The sequence below is a fragment of the Podarcis liolepis genome (assembly GCF_965112155.1).
Source record: "Podarcis liolepis genome assembly, chromosome: 12".
Taxonomy (NCBI): domain Eukaryota; kingdom Metazoa; phylum Chordata; class Lepidosauria; order Squamata; family Lacertidae; genus Podarcis; species Podarcis liolepis.
The window spans coordinates 748,137-772,079 of NC_139563.1; the positions used below are offsets into that span (position 1 = coordinate 748,137).

The 23,943-nt window shown below is 44.8% G+C and overlaps 1 protein-coding gene across 2 annotated transcripts in view; it reads left to right on the forward strand.

The window, feature by feature from the left end:
* Positions 1-18,567, forward strand: part of LOC310689326 (vomeronasal type-2 receptor 26-like) — a 33,157-nt gene extending 14,590 nt beyond the window's left edge. Inside the window, exons 1-5 of one of the 2 annotated variants that reach the window (XM_083466893.1) lie at positions 9,585-10,050; positions 11,928-12,136; positions 12,289-12,516; positions 17,074-17,200; positions 17,354-18,567. In XM_083466893.1, coding sequence (XP_083323019.1) covers positions 12,080-12,136; positions 12,289-12,516; positions 17,074-17,200; positions 17,354-18,252 — 1,311 coding nt within the window. In that variant the 5' untranslated portion in view covers positions 9,585-10,050; positions 11,928-12,079 and the 3' untranslated portion in view covers positions 18,253-18,567. Of the gene's footprint in view, positions 1-9,584; positions 10,051-11,311; positions 12,137-12,288; positions 12,517-17,073; positions 17,201-17,353 lie in introns of those variants that run through there. The other variant, XM_083466892.1, reaches the window with a different exon arrangement.
* The last annotated feature ends 5,376 nt before the right edge of the window (positions 18,568-23,943 follow it).

The following is a 23,943-nucleotide window of genomic DNA, read 5'->3' on the forward strand; positions in this document are numbered from 1 at the left end:
ACCCCGAAAGGTGGTATGATTTCATGTAACAAGGCTTTTGCCACAACCTGAAGTCCACTTGCAGACTTTCAAATGGAACAAAAGCCCATGGTCTAGCTCCCGGTGGGGTTCTGGCAGCGTGCTTTGGGTTGAAGGCATGACAGGTATGGCAATTTTAAACTGCAGCCTTTGCAGCGAGGGCTAGTCCTGGCGCATACCAGTAGCATTTCATACTATCCACAAGCTTGTCCCCTCCCCAACGAGTACATTGGTGTAATATTCTTAGATGCTTTGGCACACAGAGTCTCCGAATCAAGAGTCTTTTGTCGGGAAGGTATCAAATGCCGTCTTTTAAAGCAGCCCCCTATTCCCTCCATCCCTCTAGCTCTTCTGGAGTCGCTGTTTTATACATTAGTTCGAAATCAACATCAGAAGGTAATTGTGCTCCCTGGAATCCATTGTCCGGTGGTAGGGGCCATAAAGCCGCTTCCTGTGCTGCCTGATCAGCGCATTGGTTTCTGACTGGGATCAGATCCTTTCCCTTTGTGTGTGCTTTACAGTGCACCACCACCTTGGCATCGGGAAGGTGTGTAGAGTTCACCAGGCGCTCGACTAAAGTTGCATGGGCAATGTTTGTGCCTGCAGCTGTTAAGAAACCCTTCCAGAGTCAAATTTGACCTGAGGCATGCACCAGTCTGAAATAATATCTCGAGTCCATGTAGATCATAATTCTTTGTCCCGCCCCCATTTCACAGGCTCCGATAAGGGCAATTAGTTCTGCAGCCTGTGCACTATATCTGGCATGAATGGGGCGTGCTTCTAGAATGTCAGTATCAGTTACTACTGCATAACCACTTTTGCGCTCCTCTTCCACTACCTTGGAGCTCCCATCTGTATCTATGATGAGGTCCTGATCTTCCAAGGGAAGGTAGTCCAGATCCTCACATGGTTTTTCAGCATGGCGAACTACTTGGGAGCAATCTTGGTGTGGCGACCCATCATCAGGGAGAGGGGGGAGAGTCGCTGGGTTAAGGGAATTTACCCTTTTGATTGTTACGTCTGAGGGGCTCAGGAGCATGGCTTCATACCTATTTAGTCTCTGTATGGTGAAACATTGGCACCCCCGTAGGTTAAAGAGGGTGGCCACGGCATGGGGAACATTTATGGTCAGGTCGTGTCCTACTACAGTTTCTTGTGCCTTCTCTAAAAGTAGTGCAGCTGCTGCTACCGCTCTGAGGCACCCCACATTCCCCGTTGCAGTGGTATCTAACTGGAGGCTGTAATAGGCAACTGGTCTGTTCCTTCCTTGGAATGGCTGTGTGAGGACACCTGAGGCCACTCCTTTATTTTCATGTATGAACAAGGAGAAGGGCAACCGATAATCGGGGAGCCCGAGGGCAGGGGAGGACCTTAACTCCCGTTTGATGGATTCAAAGGATTCAAGTGCCTCTGCAGACCACATGAGTTGTTCTGGGGCATCATCATGAGTCATGGCGGTGAGGGGACGGGTGAATTCTCCATATCGGGGGATCCAGGCGCGGCAGAACGCACTCATTCCAATGAAGCCTCTAAGTTGCCTTTTTGTCTTGGTTTTGTTATGGCCTCTATCCTGTCTGTTGTTAAGGCATGACCAAGGTATTTTACTTCCCTTTGGCAATACTGTCTTTTCTTTGGGGATACCTTGTGTCCTTTATGCGCTCATGCCGTGAGAAGAGCTATGGTGTCCAGTTTACAAGATTCCAAGTCCCGCCCACATTGTAAGATGTCATCAACGTACAAAAGGAGGGCGGACCCTTTTGGGAGGGTGACGTCTAGCAGATCCTGGTATAGTATAGCGGAGAAGATTGCTGGAGATTCCTGCCCTGGGGCAGCCGCGTCCATGTTAATTGTCCGGCTTGCCAGATGAAGGCAAAGAGGAATTGGCTTTCTACATCCACTGGGAAGTTGAAGAAAGTGGAACACAAGTCAATAACGGAGTAAACTACAGTTCCCTCCGGAATTGAGCTCAGGAGGTGATGAGGATTTGCCACCACAGCGTGGCGGGGAATGACAAAGGAGTTCATACGTCTCAAGTTCTGAACCAAGTGCCATTTTACAGGGTTCATGTGGGGTTTGTGGATGGGGAGCAAAGGGGTGTTACAAGGGGAAGCGCAGGGAACTAGAACTCCCATTTTAAAGAATTCCTCTATCATCGGAGTAAGTCCTTCTATTGCTTCCTTTGGTAATGGGTATTGTTTGGTACAGGGAAAAGGCAGGACTTTCCTGTAGTTCACCTCTACTGGGGTGGCGGACTCCAACCGATGTGGATTCAGTTCCCCACAGCCGGGGGGGGACCCCATTTAGGAGCTCAGGGGGAAGATCCAGATCTTTATTATTCGTCTCTTGTAAGATTCCTTGGAAGTTGAAGATAGATTCATTGGGCATATACAGGTAAATCCCCTCCTCCACATTGGATGGTGGCATTTAGTTTGACGGGGCTAGAAGTTAATAAAAAAAAAGTGTGCTTAATGGACAAAGGTCCAACTGACACTTTGGCAGCCTTGGAAAGGGGGCAAACTCTAGGAATCCCGTCCAGTCCCATTACGGTCCTGGTTTCCTCTCCTGGGGTCAAGTGACTATTTGTGAGAGTAGAATAGGTGGCCCCCGTGTCTAGCAGACAGTCGTAAGATTGTAGGATCTGAGGGTGATAGTTGTAGAATAGGACAAAGGAAAGGAAAAGAGGCGGGATCTGCTTCTGATTGTCAATAATCATTGTATTGCTGCATTACCATTTCGTGGGAAGGGTTGCAGGGCGGTTTGGATGGTTGAAAGGATTGGTGTTCTTGGGGAGAGTCCTAGGTTGCGGTAAAGGAGGAGGAAGCGCCCTTTGGGGCTGCATTTAGGAGGACCCATAATCAGGGAGTTTCCCTGAGCCCGGGGTTAGCCGGTTCCCTGTAGTCCAGCCTCAGTTTCCTTGGCTCTCTATAGTCTGATCTCCCGGGCCTGGATTCTTGGTGCCCGGTTAATAATAGGCAGTTCCTTCTGATGTGTCCTTCCTCACTGCAATAGAAACAGACACGTCTGTCTGGCTGTTCATGTCGTCTTCCCTTCTCCCTCTCCCTAGGAGGGGGAACCCCGATTGTGTAAACTAGCACTCGTGGGGATTCTTCCCTCTGGTCCTTCCTTTTTCGTTCATCTCTTGAATTAAAAACTGACTTGGCAATAGAGAGGATCTCATTTATTGTTTTCCCGTTGTAGCTGAGGTGTGCATTTAATGCCTTCCGTATGTCGGCTGTGGCTTGGTCTTTAAAGAATCCCTTAACAATAACCTCATGTTGTGGACTATCAGGGTCTATCCCATCCCAGGTTTTGATTGCGGACACCAATCGGGTATAATATCGGAAGGGTGTTCATCGGGTCCTTGTAGGACGCCTTGGACTTTAGTCCAGTTCACTGTTTGCTGTCCTGCAGCTTGCAAGCCATCCAGGATAGCTTTCTTAAATATCTTCAAACCCCATATACCCCCAGTTGTGTTATAATCCCAGGCAGGGTCATTCAGGAGGTTTTGGGCTGTCAAAGGGGGCATATCAGTGGGTCTGTCTGCTTGATAGTCAGGTCTGCTCAAAGCTTCCCCTGCCTTTACCAGTATCTCCCTCTTCTCAGCTTCATTAAAAAGGGCTCCTATGGCAGAAATGACTGGCAGAATCCGAGACCAGGGAGAAGAGTCGGTGGAAGAAGATTGGAAGAAATTTAAAGACTATCTACAGAAATACTGCAAAATTAATGAATGTTAGAATGATGTCAGAATGAAGTTAAGTGATTTTAGCAGCAATGTTATTAAGGTGTATGTAAAAATGGATTGTTAACAGGTGAAAATCTAAAGTTATAATATATTAAGTTAAAGGATTAAGACAAAAACAAAGAGGGAAAGGAATTGCTGAATTAATTAATAGAACTGGAATACAAAAAGGGAGGTGTGAGGAGGCCAGGGAAGCAAGGAAATTAAATGTAAGGCATGGAAAGATTGATGTGTTTTTAAAGTGTTTTTTATCTTTTTTCTGTATTTTGTATTTTTTTATTTCTTTCTTTTTTCTTTTTTTCTTTTTATTTATGTAATCTTTTCTTTGAAACTTTAATAAATATCATTTAAAAAACAAAAAAGGGCTCCTAATAACATGTGCACGTCAGCCCACATCGGATTATGAGTGGAAAAGATAGTGGCTCCTTGTCAATGGCATTTATTGGGGTCATCTCGGAGGGAAGGCATTTTATCCGACCAGTTCATTAAATCGGAGGTGAGGAAAGGCTGGTGAGTGAAAACAATGTGAGGCGGGTCTCCTGCTCTTGCCGGGGGGATGGGTAGTGCTCTGAGGGGGAGCACGGCCTCTACTTCTCCATTGACTAAGTTATTTCCGTGGCAAGTTCTCCTAGAGAGCGGTTCTTCACCTTCCTCATCTGAAGGAGCCCCCGCAGGCAGAGCATTCGGGTCAGGATTAGCTGGCGCATTCTGGAGAAGGTTGTTTGAGCTGGGATTTGTAGGTTTTGGGAGAGATCAGGGGCAAGATTCCCCGGGCTGTCTATGGCTCCTGCCCCGGCTCCGGCTCTGGCTCTGGCTCCTGGTCCGGATGGCAGGGGTCCCATTGGTTCAGGGTAGTAAAAGGGGATGAGGGGCCTATCTAACTGTTCCTCTTGCATCCTGATTTCATCATAAGGAGGGGGTCTGGCGGTTCCCAGTACAGCCATCTGCCGAGCGATCTGTTCTTGCTTACATTTAAAGAGTTTGTGGGCTTCCACGAAGGCATTTAGGTAGTAAAGCTGTCGGGGGTTTTCATCAGCTAAGTAGGATCTAAGTGCTTGCATCTTCGTAACGTTAAAAGAGCCTTGAGGTGGCCATTGAGACCCTGCCCCTAGGTGATGGATAAAAGCCACCCATGAAAAGTTACAAAGGTCTCTCAATTTGGACTTGGAAAGACCCTTTCGCCCCTTTAAACTTTTCCAGGTGGAGATGACAAACTGGAGAGCCGTATCAGAATCCTCTATGGGGCAAAAAGGCTTCATGGAAGTCTTGTTGCCAGGAGGAGTCCAGCTATGGTGCTTAGAAGGTTGAGCTCCAATTTTCCTTTTATACCGAGGGGGGGTTGCTCAATAACAAACTATACAAGGAGATACACAAACAGATGCAAGAGAGGGACAAAGAGGTGGGGAGAGAAAAGAATGTCCTATCAGTATTCAGTCTAACACTCAGGTCCCCTCGTGGCCCTTTCTGGGCAAACTCCGACAGATTGGACCAGAGAAGGCTAGCAGAAATCTAAAACCAGGCAATCCCTGCATACAATTAAAACCACAGGCAACTGGCCTGCAAACCACAGGTCTCTTAACCCGGAAAAACCACAGATCCAGAATTCACTCAGAGCTGCTCATAAAACTAATCCTAGTGCGGGGCCCTGTCTTCTTCGGTGAACCTCCCGCTCTACCGTCCACAACAACCTTCTGCCTGAACTCAAATGCTAGATTCGGGTTTCTCTAGTGGACACTTGTACATCGCAATGCCAGATTGGTGTGGGAATGTTCTGGGATGCAGGAGAGGATATATTGACTAATTATATCCTTATCCAACTTGTGCTAACTAGTTCCCAAAATATCAGCAGAGTTTATAGACATTCCCCTTTAAGTTTGCAACGGTAATGTGTGCACAGGTTCGCTAGAACCTCTATAATAATTACTCTGGTAATTTCCCCTTTTGTTCCCTCTTAAAATACAAGACACGACACAGTCTTCATAAAAGCATAAAAGAGTTTACTCACGTTCTGTTCACAATATGATCCCAGAAGGCAGACAGCTTAAAAAGGTTATATACATTCAGAATCTATCTTGTAGCAAGATATAGTCCTTATCCCCTCTCTTGGTTGGGAGCCAAGAGAGCATCCTTAGATGTTTCCTCATCGAAGGAAGATGGCAGAGAGAGAGAGTGGCTGCCTGCCCTGTGCTTTTGTCATTACCTGCACAGGTGAGGCCACACCAACCTCTGGTCACATGCGGAGGAAGTCCGTCCCCAGGAAGTTTACCTGCTTGCTGGACAGACATCCCTCCCCATGTTGTAACATGTACACTCTAGGAATGTTGTCATTGACTGCTCCTGTGTTTACATCCCACAATTGGGACCTGAGAAAACAAAAGTTTGGAAAGGAACAAACAACCTTGCGTTCTCATGTACACGAGTCATCCCAACAAGGGTCATCGTGCCAGAGGTGCGGCTTCGTTTGATTTAAGGAGAAAAGAAGAGTATAGGAGTAGGTAAAGTCCCTTCGACCTTCTCTGGCCGTAGTCCGAAGGATGGGGTCGAAGGGTATCGTTCAGGAAAGTGGTGAGTTTTCCACAACCCTTTCTGGGCAAACTCTGATGGATCAGGTCGAGGAGAGAGAGAAAAAGGTTTCCCATGACCTTCTCTGGCCGTACTCCAAGGGATCAGGTCGGGGAGTGGGGAAAAAAGGAAAGCTTTGGTTGTCGTGGAGATGTTATCCTTCCACACACATCCCTCCCAGTGCACTAATTTCAAACCATACTCACGTCCTAGGAACATCCCTCGTGGATCCCGGGATCCTTAGTTGGCCAGCTTGACCTTGCCTTTGCTCCTCCTAGCTGAGCCTTTGGTGACAGTTGATTACCTCCCACAAAGGGAAGGCAGGGAGAGAAAAGGGATCCCTGGGCTAAGGTTGCCCAGTGGCGCCCGATCCCCTCTATCTCCCCCCTCGTCTTCATAGGAGAACCAAGAGTCCCTGAGCACAGCCGCCAAACTGTTAAGGGAGAAATCCCAGGGCTCCCTTGGACAAAAAGCAAGGATACCAACTAGGAAAATTGGAGCGAAACAGCAGCCAGTAGGCTTGGTCTTTATTGAGACTATCCTGACAGGACTCCAACTCACTGCAAGACAAAGCAAGATGGAAGTCCCAAACAAAAGAAGACCCCAACTTTTATTAGCTACTAATCCCCCATGCTACACACCTAACGCTACATCATGACTACATCATTGATACATCACAAAAAGGAGGGGCTGAGGGAGGGGTTGAGGTGGTAACCTGAGTGTCCTGTCACCTGTCCAGTTCCTCCTTTCCCCCTCCCCATGAGTACATTCCAGAGGACAAAGGGAGTTCACAGTTTCCTGCTCCCAGAGGGAAGGGCTGGTCACTGTCCTTTGTTTTGGTCTGTACTGAATCCACTTCCATATGCAAGTTCTTTGTAAGCAAAATGGTCCACTTTCGGGCACCATCAATGTGGGCACGCCCACTGGGGTGGGCTCGCTGCAGACGCTTGGGGGCTTATGGCTGCCCTATGTCAAGCCTCCCCCTTTGATAGTCCTTCTTCCAAGGTGCAGAACAAAAGTGGAACGGTACAGATCCGATGTACAGCTGAATTTCTTTGAATTTATAACAGAAACACTACAGAGGTAAAAACACTTTCACTCCAAGAGGAAACACTTGGATACATTCGGACAGGACAAGTCATGGTCAATTAAACCCAGATGCATAGCTGTCAATAGTTACTGAGAGGTAGACGTCGGCCCTGCAGTACCTGCTTGGTCGCCACAAGGGGCGCTATTCCGTTACACTCATTGGCTGGAGCGCAGCAGTTTATTTGCATAGGGAACTGGTCTACCTGTATTGAAAATAGCAAACAGGCTTCCGTGGGGATAGACTTACGATTCAAGTGCTTCCTTATTTACGGAAGGCTTTTCAAATAAAGTTTATTAAAGGAAGTGGTGTGTGTTTGTGTGTGTGTGTGTGTGTGTGTGTGTGTGTGTGTGTAGTGCTTGTGCAACTGAATGGTTGGGGGAGGGGTTCCTGCAACAGGCCAAACTCTGCCCCCCCCTTGATTTATGCCAAATGTTAGAGCAGCATTGCAAACATGTTTTCCTCCAGCTCTGCAGCTGCTGCTTGAGGATTCAAGGCACCAGAAAGTTATCTAGGTGAAATTTCTTCCACTTATAATTATCAAAATCATAGTGATTTCTTCTTCTAAAAGCCAAGAGATATTTCTGGAGATTGCATCTGAAGCACCAACAGCATGACATTATTAATTGTACCAGGACTGGAAAAGAAAAAGTTGTTGCAGATGATAGATCCTGTGTTGGAGACAGAGTGAGACAAGATTTGGAGCAGGTGAAGGGCTGGGGGGAAGAGGGAAGCCAGAGCTGAGCCCCACCCACCCCACCCCAGGAAAGCCACTGCAGCTTTGGTCTTGCGAGAGTCTTGTGATTCTCCTGCTTGGCTGGGTCAGGAAGGAAGAGGAGCCACACGTAGCAGATGTGAAGGAGGCAGAGCCAGGATGAGATCCCTGCTGCTCCTGCTGCTAATTTGCTCCCAAGGAGTCTGTGTGAATCAGAAGGCAAAATGCCCCTTGAATCTGATGAGAGATCAAACTGATGCTCACAATTACTACCAACCTGGAGACTTTCTCATTGGTGGAATCGTATCTCCACAATATATTTTGGAACATAATCCATATGTCTTTAACCAGACACCCTTCACCAACCATTTGATGTAAGTAATTCTTTACGTAGAAATGTAAAAGTCTTTAACCTCCCCTGGTCCCTATCTCTGAAGGAGAGAGCCCCTATCTCACGGCTGGGGAGTCTGAAACTGATGCTCGCAATTACTACCGGCCTGGAGACTTTCTCATTGGTGGAATCGTATCTCCAAAAGATTTCTTAGAATATGATCCCTATGTCTTCTCCCAGACACCCTTCACCAGGATTGTGGAGTAAGTAATTCTTTACAGAAGGATGTCAAAGTCCTTAAGGGACCCTGGTCCCTATCTCTGAAGGAGAGAGCCCCTTTCTCAAGAGTCTGGGGTCCTCCAGAGATCGCTGGATTACAACCCCCTCTTGCCTGACCAACCCTTGGCCTTGATGGTTGTTGGTGGTGGTGTTTGAATTTATAGATATCCCTATACCCGGGAGTCTCAGGGCAGTTCACAGAATAAAATCAAGATATAAAACCACAAAATACCTGAGAAAAATAAAAACAACAACCCAATTGCCGCCCCACCGGGGCTGATGGGAGGTGGGGTCCAGTAAAAGATTCCCCCCGAAGCCTCTCCCATTGCCTTGCATCTTGCAGGTTGGTGACACAAGAATGCAAGAGAATCTGGTCAGGGATCAAAGGGATCCCCTGGATTTTCCCACCTGCAGGAAGGAGGTGAGGATGGCATAAAACTCAGGCAGTTTCCAAGGTGCCAAGTTTGGATTTATCACTATTCTATTTGTACAATTTATAAACTGCTTCATCAGAATTGTCTTTAAGGAATGTAGCAGTTTTGAGAATGAAATGCTAAGATCTTCCAGGTGACATTTGTTAACTGAAGAGCGGGAAAGATATGCTTTCTACAAAATGAAGAAATAAACAATAGAAGTCAGAAGACTCCCATGCTATGGAGTCAGATCTCTAAAAAAAGAACAATTCTTCTTCTTCTTCTTCTTCTTCTTCTTCTTCTTCTTCTTCTTCTTCTTCTTCTTCTTCTTCTTCTTCTTCTTCTTCTTCTTCTTCTCTCATTCTCTCATCCTCATTTCTAAGTAAAGTTGTTTTGAGATCTTGGACTAACTAACCCACTGGTCACAAAACACCACCTCTACACTCCTGGATTGGAGAACAAATCTCCAAATCTTTATTGTATAATTGGCAGGAAAGGGTTGGATATAAATGCAATAAGATAATTTAATAGAGACTAATCTTTGTGGATAATATTTTGTTATCATTCAACTGTGAATAGGGTTTGAGTCTTTTAAATTGGTCCATTCATTGCAGCGACGCATCTCAGTTCTACTGGCACATCTTCTCCTTCCTGTTCACCATCCAGGAGATCAACCGGGATCTCAGGCTCTTACCCAACATCACCCTTGGCTACAACCTCTATGAGAACTATTTTGATGCCAGGATGACTTCAGATGCCATGCTAGAGCTGCTTGCAGGCAGCGGAAGAAACATTCCCAATTATCGCTGCGGAGAAGAGAATCCCCTTCTGGCTGTTCTTGGAAGGAGTGATTCTGACATCTCAAAGGAGATTTCCACCATGTCAGGCATCTACAAAATCCCACAGGTATGAATGGCACAGGGGGCATGGAGGGACACAGGAGGAAACTCTACTTTCTCCTGGGGGGAGTTAAGGGGGGAAACCCTGAGCTATGTGCTGGCCATCCGGCCAAGGCTTCTCCCACCTGCCTTGCCCCACCTTCCAGCCCTGAGCTGCTGCCATGGACATGATCTGCATGTGTCTTTTAGTGAACTGAAATGAGAGAGAGATCATGAGTCCTGCGGTGGGGAGACTGGGTGCATGAATTCAAGAGTGCACAGTTCATTTCTGGTTGCTGGTTTGTTGAGGGTATTAATATTGTTCCATAGATTATACATACTGTGCTATTTTGTTAATCATATAATGTTACTTTTGTTGAAATTGTACTGTTGTTTTGTTAAGAGTGTCTTATAGAACATAATTGTTTTACTGATGATTTGTAAATTATTCTATATGAATTATGTTGTATTTGTGATGTTCTATTACGTTTTTGCTGTTCATGAGCCACTTTGTGATTTTTGTGAATGAAAAGCAACACAGAAATATAATAAATGGAGTGAAAACCATATTCTTTTTTGAATGTACCGAGCCTTTTCCTACTTGGCCCCCACCTGACAGGGAGGGAGCTGACAGGCAAAGTACTGGCAAGTTGAACCAGGCAGGCAGAGAGCGTCTTTATCCCTTCACTTCTTAGTATCAAACGAAACAGACAGAGAACCACAAAGTATGTTCCCTCCAGGCTGAAGGTGTTGCCCAGTGTGCCCACTCCTCCTTGCCCAACTTGCTTTCTGCATATCAGACCCCTCCTGCTGCCTACGGTGGCGGCCAAGGGACCCCTTCTGCCTCGGGGTCGTTTTCTGCTCTGTGATGTGGGTGAAACGCCTGGTTTTAGAGGAAGGAGGAAGATCTAGCAGGCTCCCAAGGGACGTAGTCTCAACTGGCTCAGATCTTGTCTCCACTGCATCTGACTCCTGTCTCTCTTCAGGGCTGGTGAATCTGCTACCTTGCCCTTGTTCCTCACCTTCCAACATTCCCCAGCTCTTTTCGTCTTCTGGGCTGTGTCCTTTTCCCACCACCACAAAGCTGGCTCCATGCTGTCTTCCTCTGCCCCCTCCCTTGAGGGTCTCCACCTCTTCTTCTCATCTGAACAGTTCCTGACACCACCAGATGTTTCGGAATAAAATGCCCATTGGGCCCACCAGCACAACTTATATCAATCATTTTAGATTACTAAATATCTACTCCCTACCCTAAAAGCTAAACAATTACTCTTTCCTTTTCTCACCAGCTTAGTTATGGCTTCAGAACCCAGGTTCTTGAAGATAAAACACAGTTCCCTTTCCTCTACCAGATGCTCCCCAAAGAGGAAAGTCAGTACCAGGGGATCGTGGAGTTGCTCCTCCATTTCGGATGGAACTGGATTGGTCTCTTGGCTCCAGACAATGACAGTGGAGAAAAGTTCGTGAGGACTATGACACCTCTGATGATCAGAAGAGGGATCTGCATTGCCTTCTCAAAAATATATACAAAAGAGGATTTATATCAACTAATGGACCCAAGTGAAGCTGTTATCAACAGGAGACAAGTCGGGGTATTTGTTTGCTATGTAACTGATACAAAGGAAATTTTCTTAATAATGGAAACATGTATAAGTATTGAGGAATATTGGAAGAAGGAAATACCGGGAACAGTCTGGATCACAACTGCTTTCCAGGACATCAACGTTAGCTTGACTTTCCCTCCTAGGTACATCCAGTACATTCAAGGTTCTCTCTCTTTCGCAATTAAGACCAGGATAAGGAGCACCAAACAGGGTTATGATGAATCACTGTTCCGTAATTTTTTCCTTTTTTGGAGTGTAGCATTTCACTGTTCATATTCCAAGCATGTTTTATCCCCGAAAGGCTGGATAAGATGCAGAGAGGAGGAGGAACGGGAGTCTTTGCCCCAAGAGGAGATTGAGAGCGCTCTGTCTGGAGACAGCTATGGCACTTACATCAATGTTCAAGCAGCAGCCCAGGCCTTAAATGCTGCGTTTTCATCTAGACCACGGCGAATGCTGATGGTGGGAGAAGGAGCCAAATGGGAACAGGGAAGGCTTCAGCCATGGCAGGTATTTCCTTAGGCAATTTGTTTTTTAAAAGGAAAATGATTTTATTGCCTTTTGTATTAATCTTATTTATTATTTGTATTAATGTTATTTTGGAGATCCACTTGCTTCAACTGAGGAACAATAAAATGCTGCTGTTTTCCCTGTCATTCCAGCTCCACCCTTTCTTAAAAGAAATCCAGTGTTTGAATACTTCCAGGGGCACAATGTGTTTGGATGAGAATTGGGAGCTGCCTCCTGACTTTGATATCATGAATTGGGTGATGTTTCCCAATGAGTCTCGTGCTCTAGTGAAGATTGGCAGTATAAGGAGAGAGGCATCTACTGGCATCAAGTTCACCATCAACCCAGAAGCCATTGAGTGGCCTGAGAAGTTTCACAAGGTAGGGGATGTTACCCAGGAAGAAGGCTAGGAGATCCTGCTCATCCTCTTCCTGGAACCACTCCTGCAAAAGGGGGTCCAATGGTGTCCTTTCCACCCAGTTTCAGCTGCCAGCGCTGCTCCTTCTTGCCACAGCAGCTGAGAGGGGAGAGGAATCTGGAGGCTCAAGAATGCGCTAGCGCCCAGGCATCCTGAGAAAAGGCAGACTATGTTTCCCAGCCAGGTCCCTCTCAGTCCACCTGGGGAGGAAAGAACGCAGCACCCAGCTCTCTTCTTTTCTCCACTTCTCTCTTTCTCTCCTTCCCACACCTTCCACACACCCCAGTATCAAAGGAGGCTGCCTTTCTCTACCTCTTTCTCTAAGTCTTATACCCAGGCATGTGTACCTTGTGGTTTGGCATGTGGGACATTATCTGAATCCTAAAGTTTGGCAAAACCACATTAAAGCCCTGAACAGCCAATTGGTACAATAAAACCTCAAATATTTAATACTTCTCTGTCTAGGACTGCCTTCTAAAAGTCAGCTAGTTACTTATTTCCTTGACATCCCATGGGAGGTTGTTCCACAGAGAGTGTGCCACCACTGAGAAGGCCCTGTGTCTGGTTCCCTGTAACCTGACTTCTCACAGGGAGGGAACCGCCAGAAGGCCCTCGGAGCTGGACCTCAGGGTCAGGGCTGGATAAAGGGGAAGGAGACACAGCTTCAAGTGTACAGGGCCAGGTTCGTTTAGGGCTTTAAAGATCAGCACCAACATTTTGTTGTTGTTTTTTAAATGATATTTATTAAGTTTTCAAAGAAAAAAAATTACATAGATAAAAAGAATAGAAGAGAAAACAAAAATAAAAATACCAAAAAAGAAAAATACAAAATACAGAAAAAAGATTAAAAGACATTTAAAAAGAAAACACATCAATCTTTCCATATCATATATTCATATCCTTACTTCCCTGACCTCCTCACACCTCCCTTTTTTGTATTCCAATTCAATTAGTTAATTCAGCAATTTCTTTCCCTCTTTGTTTTTATCTTAATCCTTTAACTTAATATAACTTTGAGTTCTACCTGTTAATAATCCATTTTTCATACACCTTTATAACATTGCTGCTTAAACCACTTAACTTCACTCTGACATCATTCTAACATTCATTAATTTTGCAATATTTCTGTAAATAGTCTTTAAATTTCTTCCAATCTTCTTCCACCGACTCTTTTCCCTGGTCTCGGATTCTGCCAGTCATTTCAGCCAGTTCCATGTAGTCCATCACCTTCATCTGCCATTCTTCCAAGGTGGGTAGATCTTGCGTCTTCCAATACTTTGCAATAAGTATTCTTGCTGCTGTTGTGGCATACATAAAGAAAGTTCTGTCCTTCTTTGGCACCAATTGGCCGACCATGCCCAGGAGAAAGGCCTCTGGTTTCTTCAGAAAGGTATATTTAAATACCCTTTTCATTTCATTATAGATCATCTCCCAGAAAGCCCTAATCCTTGGGCACGTCCACCAAAGGTGAAAGAATGTACCTTCAGTTTCTTTACATTTCCAACACTTGTTATCGGGCAAATGATAGATTTTTGCAAGCTTGACTGGGGTCATGTACCACCTGTATATCATTTTCATAATATTCTCTCTTAAGGCATTGCATGCCGGAAACTTCATACCTGTGGTCCATAACTGTTCCCAGTCAGCCATCATTATGTTATGTCCAACATCTTGTGCCCATTTAATCATAGCAGATTTCACCGTTTCATCCTGAGTATTCCATTTCAACAGCAAGTTGTACATCTTTGACAAAATCTTAGTTTTGGGTTCTAACAATTCTGTTTCTAATTTTGATTTTTCCACCTGGAAGCCAATTTTCTTGTCCAAATTATATGCCTCCATTATCTGATAATAATGAAGCCAGTCTCGCACTTTGTTTTTTAATTTCTCAAAACTCTGCAATTTCAGTCTATCTCCCTCTTGTTCCAAAATTTCCCAATATTTCGGCCATCTGACCTCCATATTGAGCTTTTTCTGAGCTTTCGCTTCCATCAGTGACAGCCACCTTGGGGTTTTGTTTTCCAGTAAGTCCTTATATCTTACCCAAACATTAATGCTTTCCTGACAATGTGGTTTTTAAATGCTTTATGTGCTTTGACCTTGTCATACCACAAATATGCATGCCATCCAAATACATTATTAAAACCTTATAAATCCAAAATGTCTGAGTTTTCAAGAAGCAGCCATTCTTTCAACCAGCAAAAAGCTGCTGATTCATAATAAAGTTTAAGGTCTGGCAGGGCAAATCCACCTCTTTCCTTTGCATCCGTTAGTATTTTAAATTTTATTCTAGGCTTCTTGCCCTGCCAGACAAATCACAAGATATCTCTCTGCCACTTCTTGAAACAGTCCATTTTGTCCAAAATTTGCAAAGTTTGGAACAAAAACAACATTCTAGGCAATACATTCATTTTTATCGCAGCAATACGGCCTAGCAGTGAAAGCTTCAAATTTGACCAAATTTCTAAATCTTTTTTCACTTCAGCCCAACATTTTTCATAGTTGTCTTTGAATAGGTTCCCATTTTTTGCTGTCATGTTAATCCCCAGGTATTTCACTTTCTTAACCACTGTTAAACCTGTCTCATTCTGAAACCTCTCTCTCTCAATCGGTGTTAGATTTTTCTCTAAAACCTTAGTTTTTAACTTATTCAGTTTGAATCCTGCAGCCTGACCAAATTCTTGAATCAGTTCCAAAACCCTTTTAGTACTAGATTCTGGCTCCTGTAACGTCAATACTAAGTCATCTGCAAATGCTCTCAACTTGTACTGTTTAACTCCGACTTGTATACCTTTAACCAACTGGTCCCTTCTAATCATATTCAACAGGACCTCCAGAACCGATATAAAAAGCAATGGGGAGATTAGGCAGCCTTGTTGTGTCCCTTTTTCTATCTTGAATTCTTCCGTCACCACGTTATTTACAATTAATTCAGCCTTTTGTTCTGAATAAATTGCACTTATACCGTTTTCAAAGCCTTGGCCTACCCCCATCCCCTGTAGGTTCTTCTTCATAAAACTCCAAGAAATATTGTCAAAGGCTTTCTCTGCATCCACAAATATCAAAACTGCCTTAGTATTTATGTTCACTTGTAATTTTTCTAAAATGTTGATTATATTTCTCACATTATCAGACAAATGTCTACCCGGGAGAAAGCCTGCTTGGTCTTTATGGATCTCTTCCATTAACACTTTTTTTAGTCTTTTAGCCAAAATGTCTGCAAAGATTTTGTAATCCACATTGAGCAATGATATGGGGCGATAGTTCTTAAGCTGCGTCCTTTCAGTCTCTGTTTTCGGTACAAGTGTAATATACGCTTCTTTCCACGACTCTGGTGCCCTTTTCCCACCCATTATTTCATTACAGACTTCCTTCAAAGGTTGTACTAACCAAGTTGCTAAAAATTTTGGACATCGGGATGCAGAAAGGGGAGGTATGGGGGAGTCTGAGAAACAAGGTTTTATGAAAAAAGGTTATGAAACTATACGTGTTTGTATGTCTTTTTATATGTTTGTATTGTTTAAAAAAAGTTTGTAAAACTAATAAAAAATTTTATAAAAAAAACAACAACAAAGGTTGTACTAACCATTCTGAATTGTATATAAATGTGTGATATAAAACTTGCATGAACAAACGAACAAAGAGATGCTTCTGTGCAAAAAGTGGACAGGGTCAGGGGGAAAAGAGATCCTATTCGGTCATTTCCAAACTGTCAAAATTCATTGACAGTGCATTATATAGTGCTTTCCTAACAATATGATTTTTAAAAGCTTTATGAGCTTTAACCTTGTCATACCATATATATGCATGCCATCCGAATACATTATTAAAACCTTCCAAATCCAAGATATCAGTATTCTCAAGAAGTAGCCAGTCTTTCATCCAGCAGAAGGCTGCTGATTCATAGTACAGTTTTAAGTCCGGCAGGGCAAACCCCCCTCTTTCCTTTGCATCAGGAATTTTATTCTGCGTTTTTTGCCCTGCCAGACAAACTTCGAAATATCTTTCTGCCACCTCTTGAAGCAATCCATCTTATCCACAATTTGCAATGTTTGAAATAAAAATAACATTCTAGGCAATACATTCATCTTAATATCAGCAATTCGGCCTAACAAGGAAAGCTTCAAATTTGACCATATTTCTAGATCTTTTTTTACTTCTGTCCAGCATTTCTCATAGTTATCTTTAAATAGATTCACATTCTTAGATGTCATATTAATCCCCAAGTATTACACCTTCTTAACCACATTTAATCCTGTTTCATTCTGGAACCTCTCCCTTTCAATAACTGTTAGATTTTTCTCCAATACCTTAGTTTTTTGTTTGTTCAGCTTAAATCCTGCAACTTGACCAAATTCTTGAATTAATTCTAAAACCCTTTTCGTACTAGTGTCTGGCTCTTGTAAAGTAAGTACCAAGTCATCTGCAAAAGCCCTCAATTTGTACTGTTTAGCTCTGACCTGTATCCCTTTAACCAGCTGGTCCCTTCTAATCTGTACCTTCTTATCTTCATGGTTAGGCCGTGCCTCGTTCCAGGTGCAGCAAAATATGTCAACCTGGATTTGCAAAGGTGGTTCCAGAAGGAAAGCCTGTTTGCTGCTATGCTTGTGATCCTTGTGCGGAAGGAACCATGTCCAACCAAGAAGGTGGGTGAGAAGGATTACAAGAGAGGGAAGATTTTTGCCCCTTGCAAAAAAGGAACAAAGAATTGCTTGCCACTCTTTACACATTCTTATTTCTGGAGGGCAGGTGGTCATGGATGTAAGGGATGCTGAAGCCACTCTTTTCCTCTTCCTCAGATGCAGAACGTTGCACCAAATGCCCAGAAGATCAGCATCCAAACAAGGTCAGAGATCAATGTGTCCCCAAGATTATCACCTTCCTGGCTTATGAAGACCACCTGGGGATCACCTTAGCTTCCATTGTCCTCTTCTTATCTTCTACAGCAGGAATTGTGTTAGGAATCTTCATTAAATACAAAGAAACCCCAATAGTCAAAGCCAACAACCGGGACCTCTCCTACATCCTGCTCGCCTCCCTTCTGCTTTCCTGTTTTTCCTCCTTCCTCTTCATTGGGCAACCAAGAATAGCGACCTGCCTTCTCCGACAAACGGCCTTCAGCATCATCTTCTCCGTTGCTGTTTCTTCTCTCTTGGCCAAGACCATCACGGTGGTGCTGGCCTTCCTGGCCACAAGGCCAGGGAACAGGGTGAGGAGATGGCTAGGGAAGAGTCTGGCCACCTCCATTGTCATCTCCTGTTCTGGTGTGCAAGTTCTCATCTGCACCATCTGGCTGGGCTCTTCTCCCCCATTCCCAGAGCCCGACATGCACTCCCAGGTGGAAGAGATCATCTTGCAATGCAACGAAGGCTCTGTGGCCATGTTTTATGTTGCCCTTGGCTACCTGGGCTTCTTGGCTGCCACCTGCTTCACGGTGGCTTTCCTAGCCAGGAAGCTGCCTGGGTCCTTCAACGAAGCCAAGCTGATCACCTTCAGCATGCTGGTCTTCTGCAGTGTTTGGGTGTCTTTTGTGCCCACCTACCTGAGCACCAAGGGGAAGTACATGGTGGCCGTGCAGATCTTCTCTATGTTGGCCTCCAGTGCTGGGCTCCTGGGCTGCATCTTCCTTCCCAAGTGCTACGTTATTCTGCTGAGGCCTGATCTGAATACAAAGGAGCACCTGACCACAAGGACTTAAGACGGCATTGGATTCTTACAGTATTCCATGTTGATTCAACCCAGCACTGCAGAAAGGAAACACACATAGTAGTTTTTGGATTAACGCTCCATCGATATAAATCTCTCTTTATTTTGCATAAGTCATGAATGATGAAAATGAACCTATAATAACTGCCACGACTACAAGCTCTTGGACTGAAAATCTTTTTCACAGGCTGATTCCAACAAGATACCTTAAACGTCATGTTGTTGTTTCTGCTCCTGATCCTCATCTGGGTCATCCTGGCTGGTTCTGGAGGACAGTATGGATTTGGATCAGTTGTATGCAGAAGGGCATAGTGTTAGGATATTTCCGTTCCACCTTAAGAGGGAGCAGGCTTTGTGAGTCAGAGAGTCTGCGCATGTCCTGTTCACAGGATGCTTATGTTTCCTATTGCTTTCGTTTCTCTCTCTGTCGGAGACACTGACACAGGCAGTCATGTCTTTCTTTGTTCTGATCAACAGAGGCTGCAGAGGGTAGAAGCTGGGGAAGATTGGAAGAGGAAGAAGAAGAAGCACCAGCGAGAGACAGCTGACAGACTCAGTGTCTTTGGAAAGCATTCCTGACACACACACCCTTCTCACAAGACAAGGCAGGCATTGAGGATAGTGGAACAGAGAGATCAGCTGCTGAAGGCTCAGATTGGCCAACACAGGATAGGGGAGGCAAAGTTGGGGGGACTTTACTTTGAGCAGGGCCATTTCTAGAGAGAGACCACATTCCTTTGTCTCTCGTGATTATTGAATAAACTAATGGGTAAGAACTCTCCTTTTTTTAGCTGCTTCTTTGCTGCCGATGAATCTGATTCCCCAAAGCCTGACTCATTTTCATCTTCTGTCTGAAATGATGGGAGGAAGCAGCTGGGGAACCATCAAGGGCAGGAGGCTGAGAGCCTGGGGAGAGGCGGTGGGACAACGAAGGGAGGTCAGAGCGAGAAGACTGAGGAAAAGAGGGGTCAGAAGCTGAGAAGGTAACAGGGCTTAGTGAGCAGGGAGAGTATGTGGAGAGGGCAGTCCAGAATCAGAGGCCGAAGCTGAAGCCGGAGGGAGGGAAGAGGGAGGCCAAGAGGCAGAGGCGAGTCAGGCTCCCCCTCCTGCAGCCACAAACTCCCCTCCCTCCTGGTCTCTCAGAACCAGAAGAGGCAGGAAAAGGGTGGAGAAGAGAAGGACTTCACACAAGCGCAGTCTCTGCTTGCTTGGGGAAAACCCTGGAGAGGAGCGGACATGTGCAACTCCAGGACATGAGCTGCCCTGACCCGTTGCCAAGTCTGTGAAGATCTCCATTGCCTCAAGGACTTCTTCCTGAGAGATGGATTGGATATAAATGATTGGAGATGGATATAAATAAAATTATTATTATTATTATTATTATTATTATTATTATTATTATTATTTATTATTATAATGAAACCAAGAGGGGGAGGGAAGTCTACTAAAAAGAATATGGTTTTTAAAATTTCGCATATGATTCCCCACCCCCTTTATCTTCTGTTGTGTTGTTGCTGTTGTTTTTATTTTGGTTATTTATGAAAAATTTAAAAAGCTATCACAAAAAAGAGGATCACTGAGTACAGCACATTCCACTCTGCGATCTGGTGATCTTGGGAGGTCCTTTTGCCAGTCAGAACCATCCAAGAGACTGCAGCCAGGTATATGAAGCTATTAAGCCCCATCTTTATTGTTGCAACCCCCCCCCCAGCAAGCGAAAAGAAGAGACCCCGGGCAAAGGTGTGCAACCCCTTTAAAAGCTACAATTTCCCCAAAAACATTTCCATAAAACACAATTTAAATGCCATGCCATGTCACAAAATGGTTCTGTGATAGACAGAAACTTAAGTCCTTGGCTTGTCACCTTTCAGTCAAGATGTCAGTGTATTGCTCATCTTTCCTCCTTGAAGCAAGGATTCCTGTTTTCTTTTACATGACAGTCACGTTAGTTCATTTCTCTTGGCCCAGTCTCTTGTGCAAATAGTCCCTGATTGTGAGTGGGTGACTCTCTGCCTGTCCATCTGGTCCAGCCTTGCCCTCTGGCAGCCAAGAGGGAGAGGTCCGAGTTGGCACTCTTGTGCTTTGGGGATGATGGCTCCTCTCGCTTTGACCAGCCCAAGGGCTCAGGACCACTCCAGCCATGGCTTTGGAGGCTGAGTTTCTACTCTTTTGTACAAATAAAACGGTTTATTTGAACATTTACAGTGTTTTCCGTTGATAAGAGTTTCACGGGCTGATTGGATGATTTCCACAAGGCCCGTTTCTCCACTGGACCCGCTGATGTGTGATGGATGAAGTGTTGACAAGCTCTTTCTCGGCAGAATTTGCTCTTTACACAGCCACTCCTGTAGAGGCCGCTCTTCCTTAAGGGGATTTTAACTCTAAAGGGCCTGCTAGCGCTGTTTCGGATTGGATGGCTGACAAAAGGAGTGGCTTCTGAATGGTCACTTTTCGGGCTGTGTTGAAAATGAAGGTTTATTGCCTGATTTCAGCATGGTGGACTGAATGCACTTATGTAAATTGTTTGTTTGTTTGTTTGTTTGTTTGTTTGTTTGTTTGTTATGCCCCGCCCATCTGGCTGGGCATCCCCAGCCACTCTTGGTGGTTCCCAACAGAATATTAATAATAATAATAATAATAATAATAATAATAATAATAATAATAATAATAATAATTTATTTGTACCCCGCCCATCTGGCTGGGTTTCCCCAGCCACTCTGGGCGGCTTCCACAGAGACCAAAAATACACTAAAATGTCACACATTAAAAACTTCCCTAAACAGGGCTGCCTTAAGATGTCTTCTGAATGTCAGGTAGTTGTTTATCGCTTTGACATCTGATGAGAGGGCGTTCCACAGGGCAGGCGCCACCACCGAGAAGGCCCTCTGCCTGGTTCCCTGTAGCTTTGCTTCTCACAGTGAGGGAACCGCCAGAAGGCCCTTGGAGCTGGACCTCAGTGTCCAGGCTGAACGATGGGGGTGGAGATGCTCCTTCAGGTATACTGGGCCAAGGCCATTTAGGGCTTCAAAGGTCAGCACCAACACTCGGAAACTTACTGGGAGCCAATGTAGGTCTTTCAAGACCGGTGTTATGTGGTCTCGGCAGCCGCCCCCAGTCACCAGTCTAGCTGCCGCATTCTGGATTAATTGCAGTTTCCAAGTCACCTTCAAAGGTAGCCCCACGTAGAGCGCATTGCAGTAGTCCAAGCGGGAGATAACTAGAGCATGTACCACTCTGGAGAGACAGTCCGCGGGCAGGTAGGGTCACATCCTGCATACCAGATGGAGCCAGCAGACAGCTGCCCTGGACACAGAATTGACCTGTGCCTACATGGACAGCTGTGAGTCCAAAATATTAAAAACACAATAAAACATCAAATAGCAAAAGCTTCCCTAAACAGGGCTGCCTTCAGATGTCTTCTAAAAGTCAGAGAGTTGTTTATTTCCTTTTTTAAAAAAAATAATATTTATTAAAGTTTCAAAAGGTACAAAGAACAAAACAGAAAACAAAGAAAAACACACAAAACAAAAAAAAGATTCCACCTTTTAAGTCTCATTTTCAGTAACTTCCTTTCATGACTTCCCCACACCTCCCCTTCTTGTATTCCAGCTTCAATTATTTTTTCAGCAAGTTTTTATCCTTAGTGTCTTAACCATAATTTGTTAATATACTTCTTTATAATCGGTTTAACCCTTAGTTCATTATTGTATTTAGTTCAGTTTATTCAGTAACTTTTAAGTTATATACCTTAGTCATATGTAGAGAAAGAAAGAAAAAACAAAAAAGAAAATACTTTTCCTAAGGTTGACCCTAGTTCCCATCCACGAATTCCCCATGCTTATAATAATAAACAACATAAAATTTTTACACTGCAAAATAAAGATCAGGCCCCCTTTGGACTTCCAAACCCTACCCTTCTCTCCCCGGTTTCAATCCCAAACCAAAAGCCATTAGTCCATCTTTTTAGCCTGGTGACCTTACGTCCGAGGCTCTCAAATCCCTCTCAGTCCCTTTCAGACGGCTTCTTTGGAAGTCTCTTATGTTTAACACCCACACTCGAAAAGGTACTTTCTCAATACTGGCGATGATTCTTCCAGCCAGGTCTACTTGTTTAAAGGTGGAGCTCCAGCTCTGTTTCTTAAATCCGTATGTCCCAAATAGTCCAGCTTTCACCTTGGTCGAGCCTGAAGTCGTCTTGACAGGTCCCCAGCTCTCATTTGTCTTCTGTAGCATTTCGGCCAGCCCTCCTTTCTGCTCCTCCTGTTCAGCAAGTATCTTTTCCTCCTCTTCAATCTGAGAGTTGTTTATTTCCTTGACATCTGATGGGAGGGCATTCCACAGGGAGGGTGCCACCACCAAGAAGGCCCTCTACATGCATTCTATGGGTTTTATAAGGGGGTGCAATTATGTTCATCCATAACAGTATAAATACTGAGCTCAACGGACCAGTGTTGGGACTTGCTATAAGGCATGTTCTTACTGGAATCAGCTCTTTGTTCAGAGTTCTCCTTCCTTGGAGGTTTTTAGGCAGAGGTTGGAGGGCCACCTGTCATGGATGCTTGAGCTGAGATTCCTGCCTTGCAGGGGGTTGGCCTAGATGACCTTTGGGGGTCCCTTACAACTCTATGATTCTGTGACTCTTGGATGGAGTTTCCTGCTTTACAGAGCTTTCTCCCTGCAAGCTGCTGCTCCTGTTTCTGGCCAAGGGAGGGAACACCCCCCCCCCCACAAAAAATAAAACCTCTCTGGGTTCCTGGGCAGGAGGGAGCCTGGTGTGCTCAGCTTATCAGGATTGCAATCTTCCTGGCTCCCTGCACCTCATTTGCTGGTGCTTTCTAAAGACTGTTCCCTATTAGGAAAAAGGTTTCCAGACCATAAACCAGATGATGAAATCCCCAGTCCAATCAGATCCCCAAATAGCATGATTACCTTATTTTTCTTTAGAAGCCCAAGGAATGCCTAATAAAGATCTTATTACCCGTTTGTTAACTGCCGCCGGATTAATAAATGTCAGGCGCAGGAAGACTCTTGATGTAAATCTCTTTGAGGCTCGGCTGTCGCAAATGTAGGACTCTGCTTATACGCAAGATAAGAGCCTGGCACTGAGAGCCCCCTGCTGGAAAGGAAAGCGCAAACCTTCAGGGAACCAAATTCCTTTTGTGGAATATGCACGTCTACTGAGCATGGCTTCCGTCCACATGGAAATATTGCGGAACAGTCTCCCTCCGGAGGCTGTGGACTCTCCTTCCTTGGAGGTTTATAAATGAAGGTCAGAGCACCTGGAGCTATGATTCCTCCATCCCAGGGGCTTGGACTAGAGGTCCCGGGCCCTAAGGAAGTTAGACTGGCTTCAACCAGAGCCAGGGCCTTCTCAACTCTGGCTCCGGTCTGGTGGAACACTCTGCCTCATGAGACCAGGGCCCTGCAGGATCTGATTTCTTTCCGCAGGGCCTGTAAGTCAGAGTTGTTCCGCCTGGCCTTTGGCTTGGAGCCAATTTGATTCCCTCCCTCTTTCTTTTTCCTTTCACGTCCTGTGAAGAGGCTGCATCCTAATGTTTTAGTGTTGTATCGTAATCTTTTAAATTGTATTTTAATCAACTTGTTTTTATTATTGGTTGTTTGCCGCCCTGAGCCCGGTCTTGGCTGGGGAGGGCGGGGTATAAATAAAATTTTATTATTATTT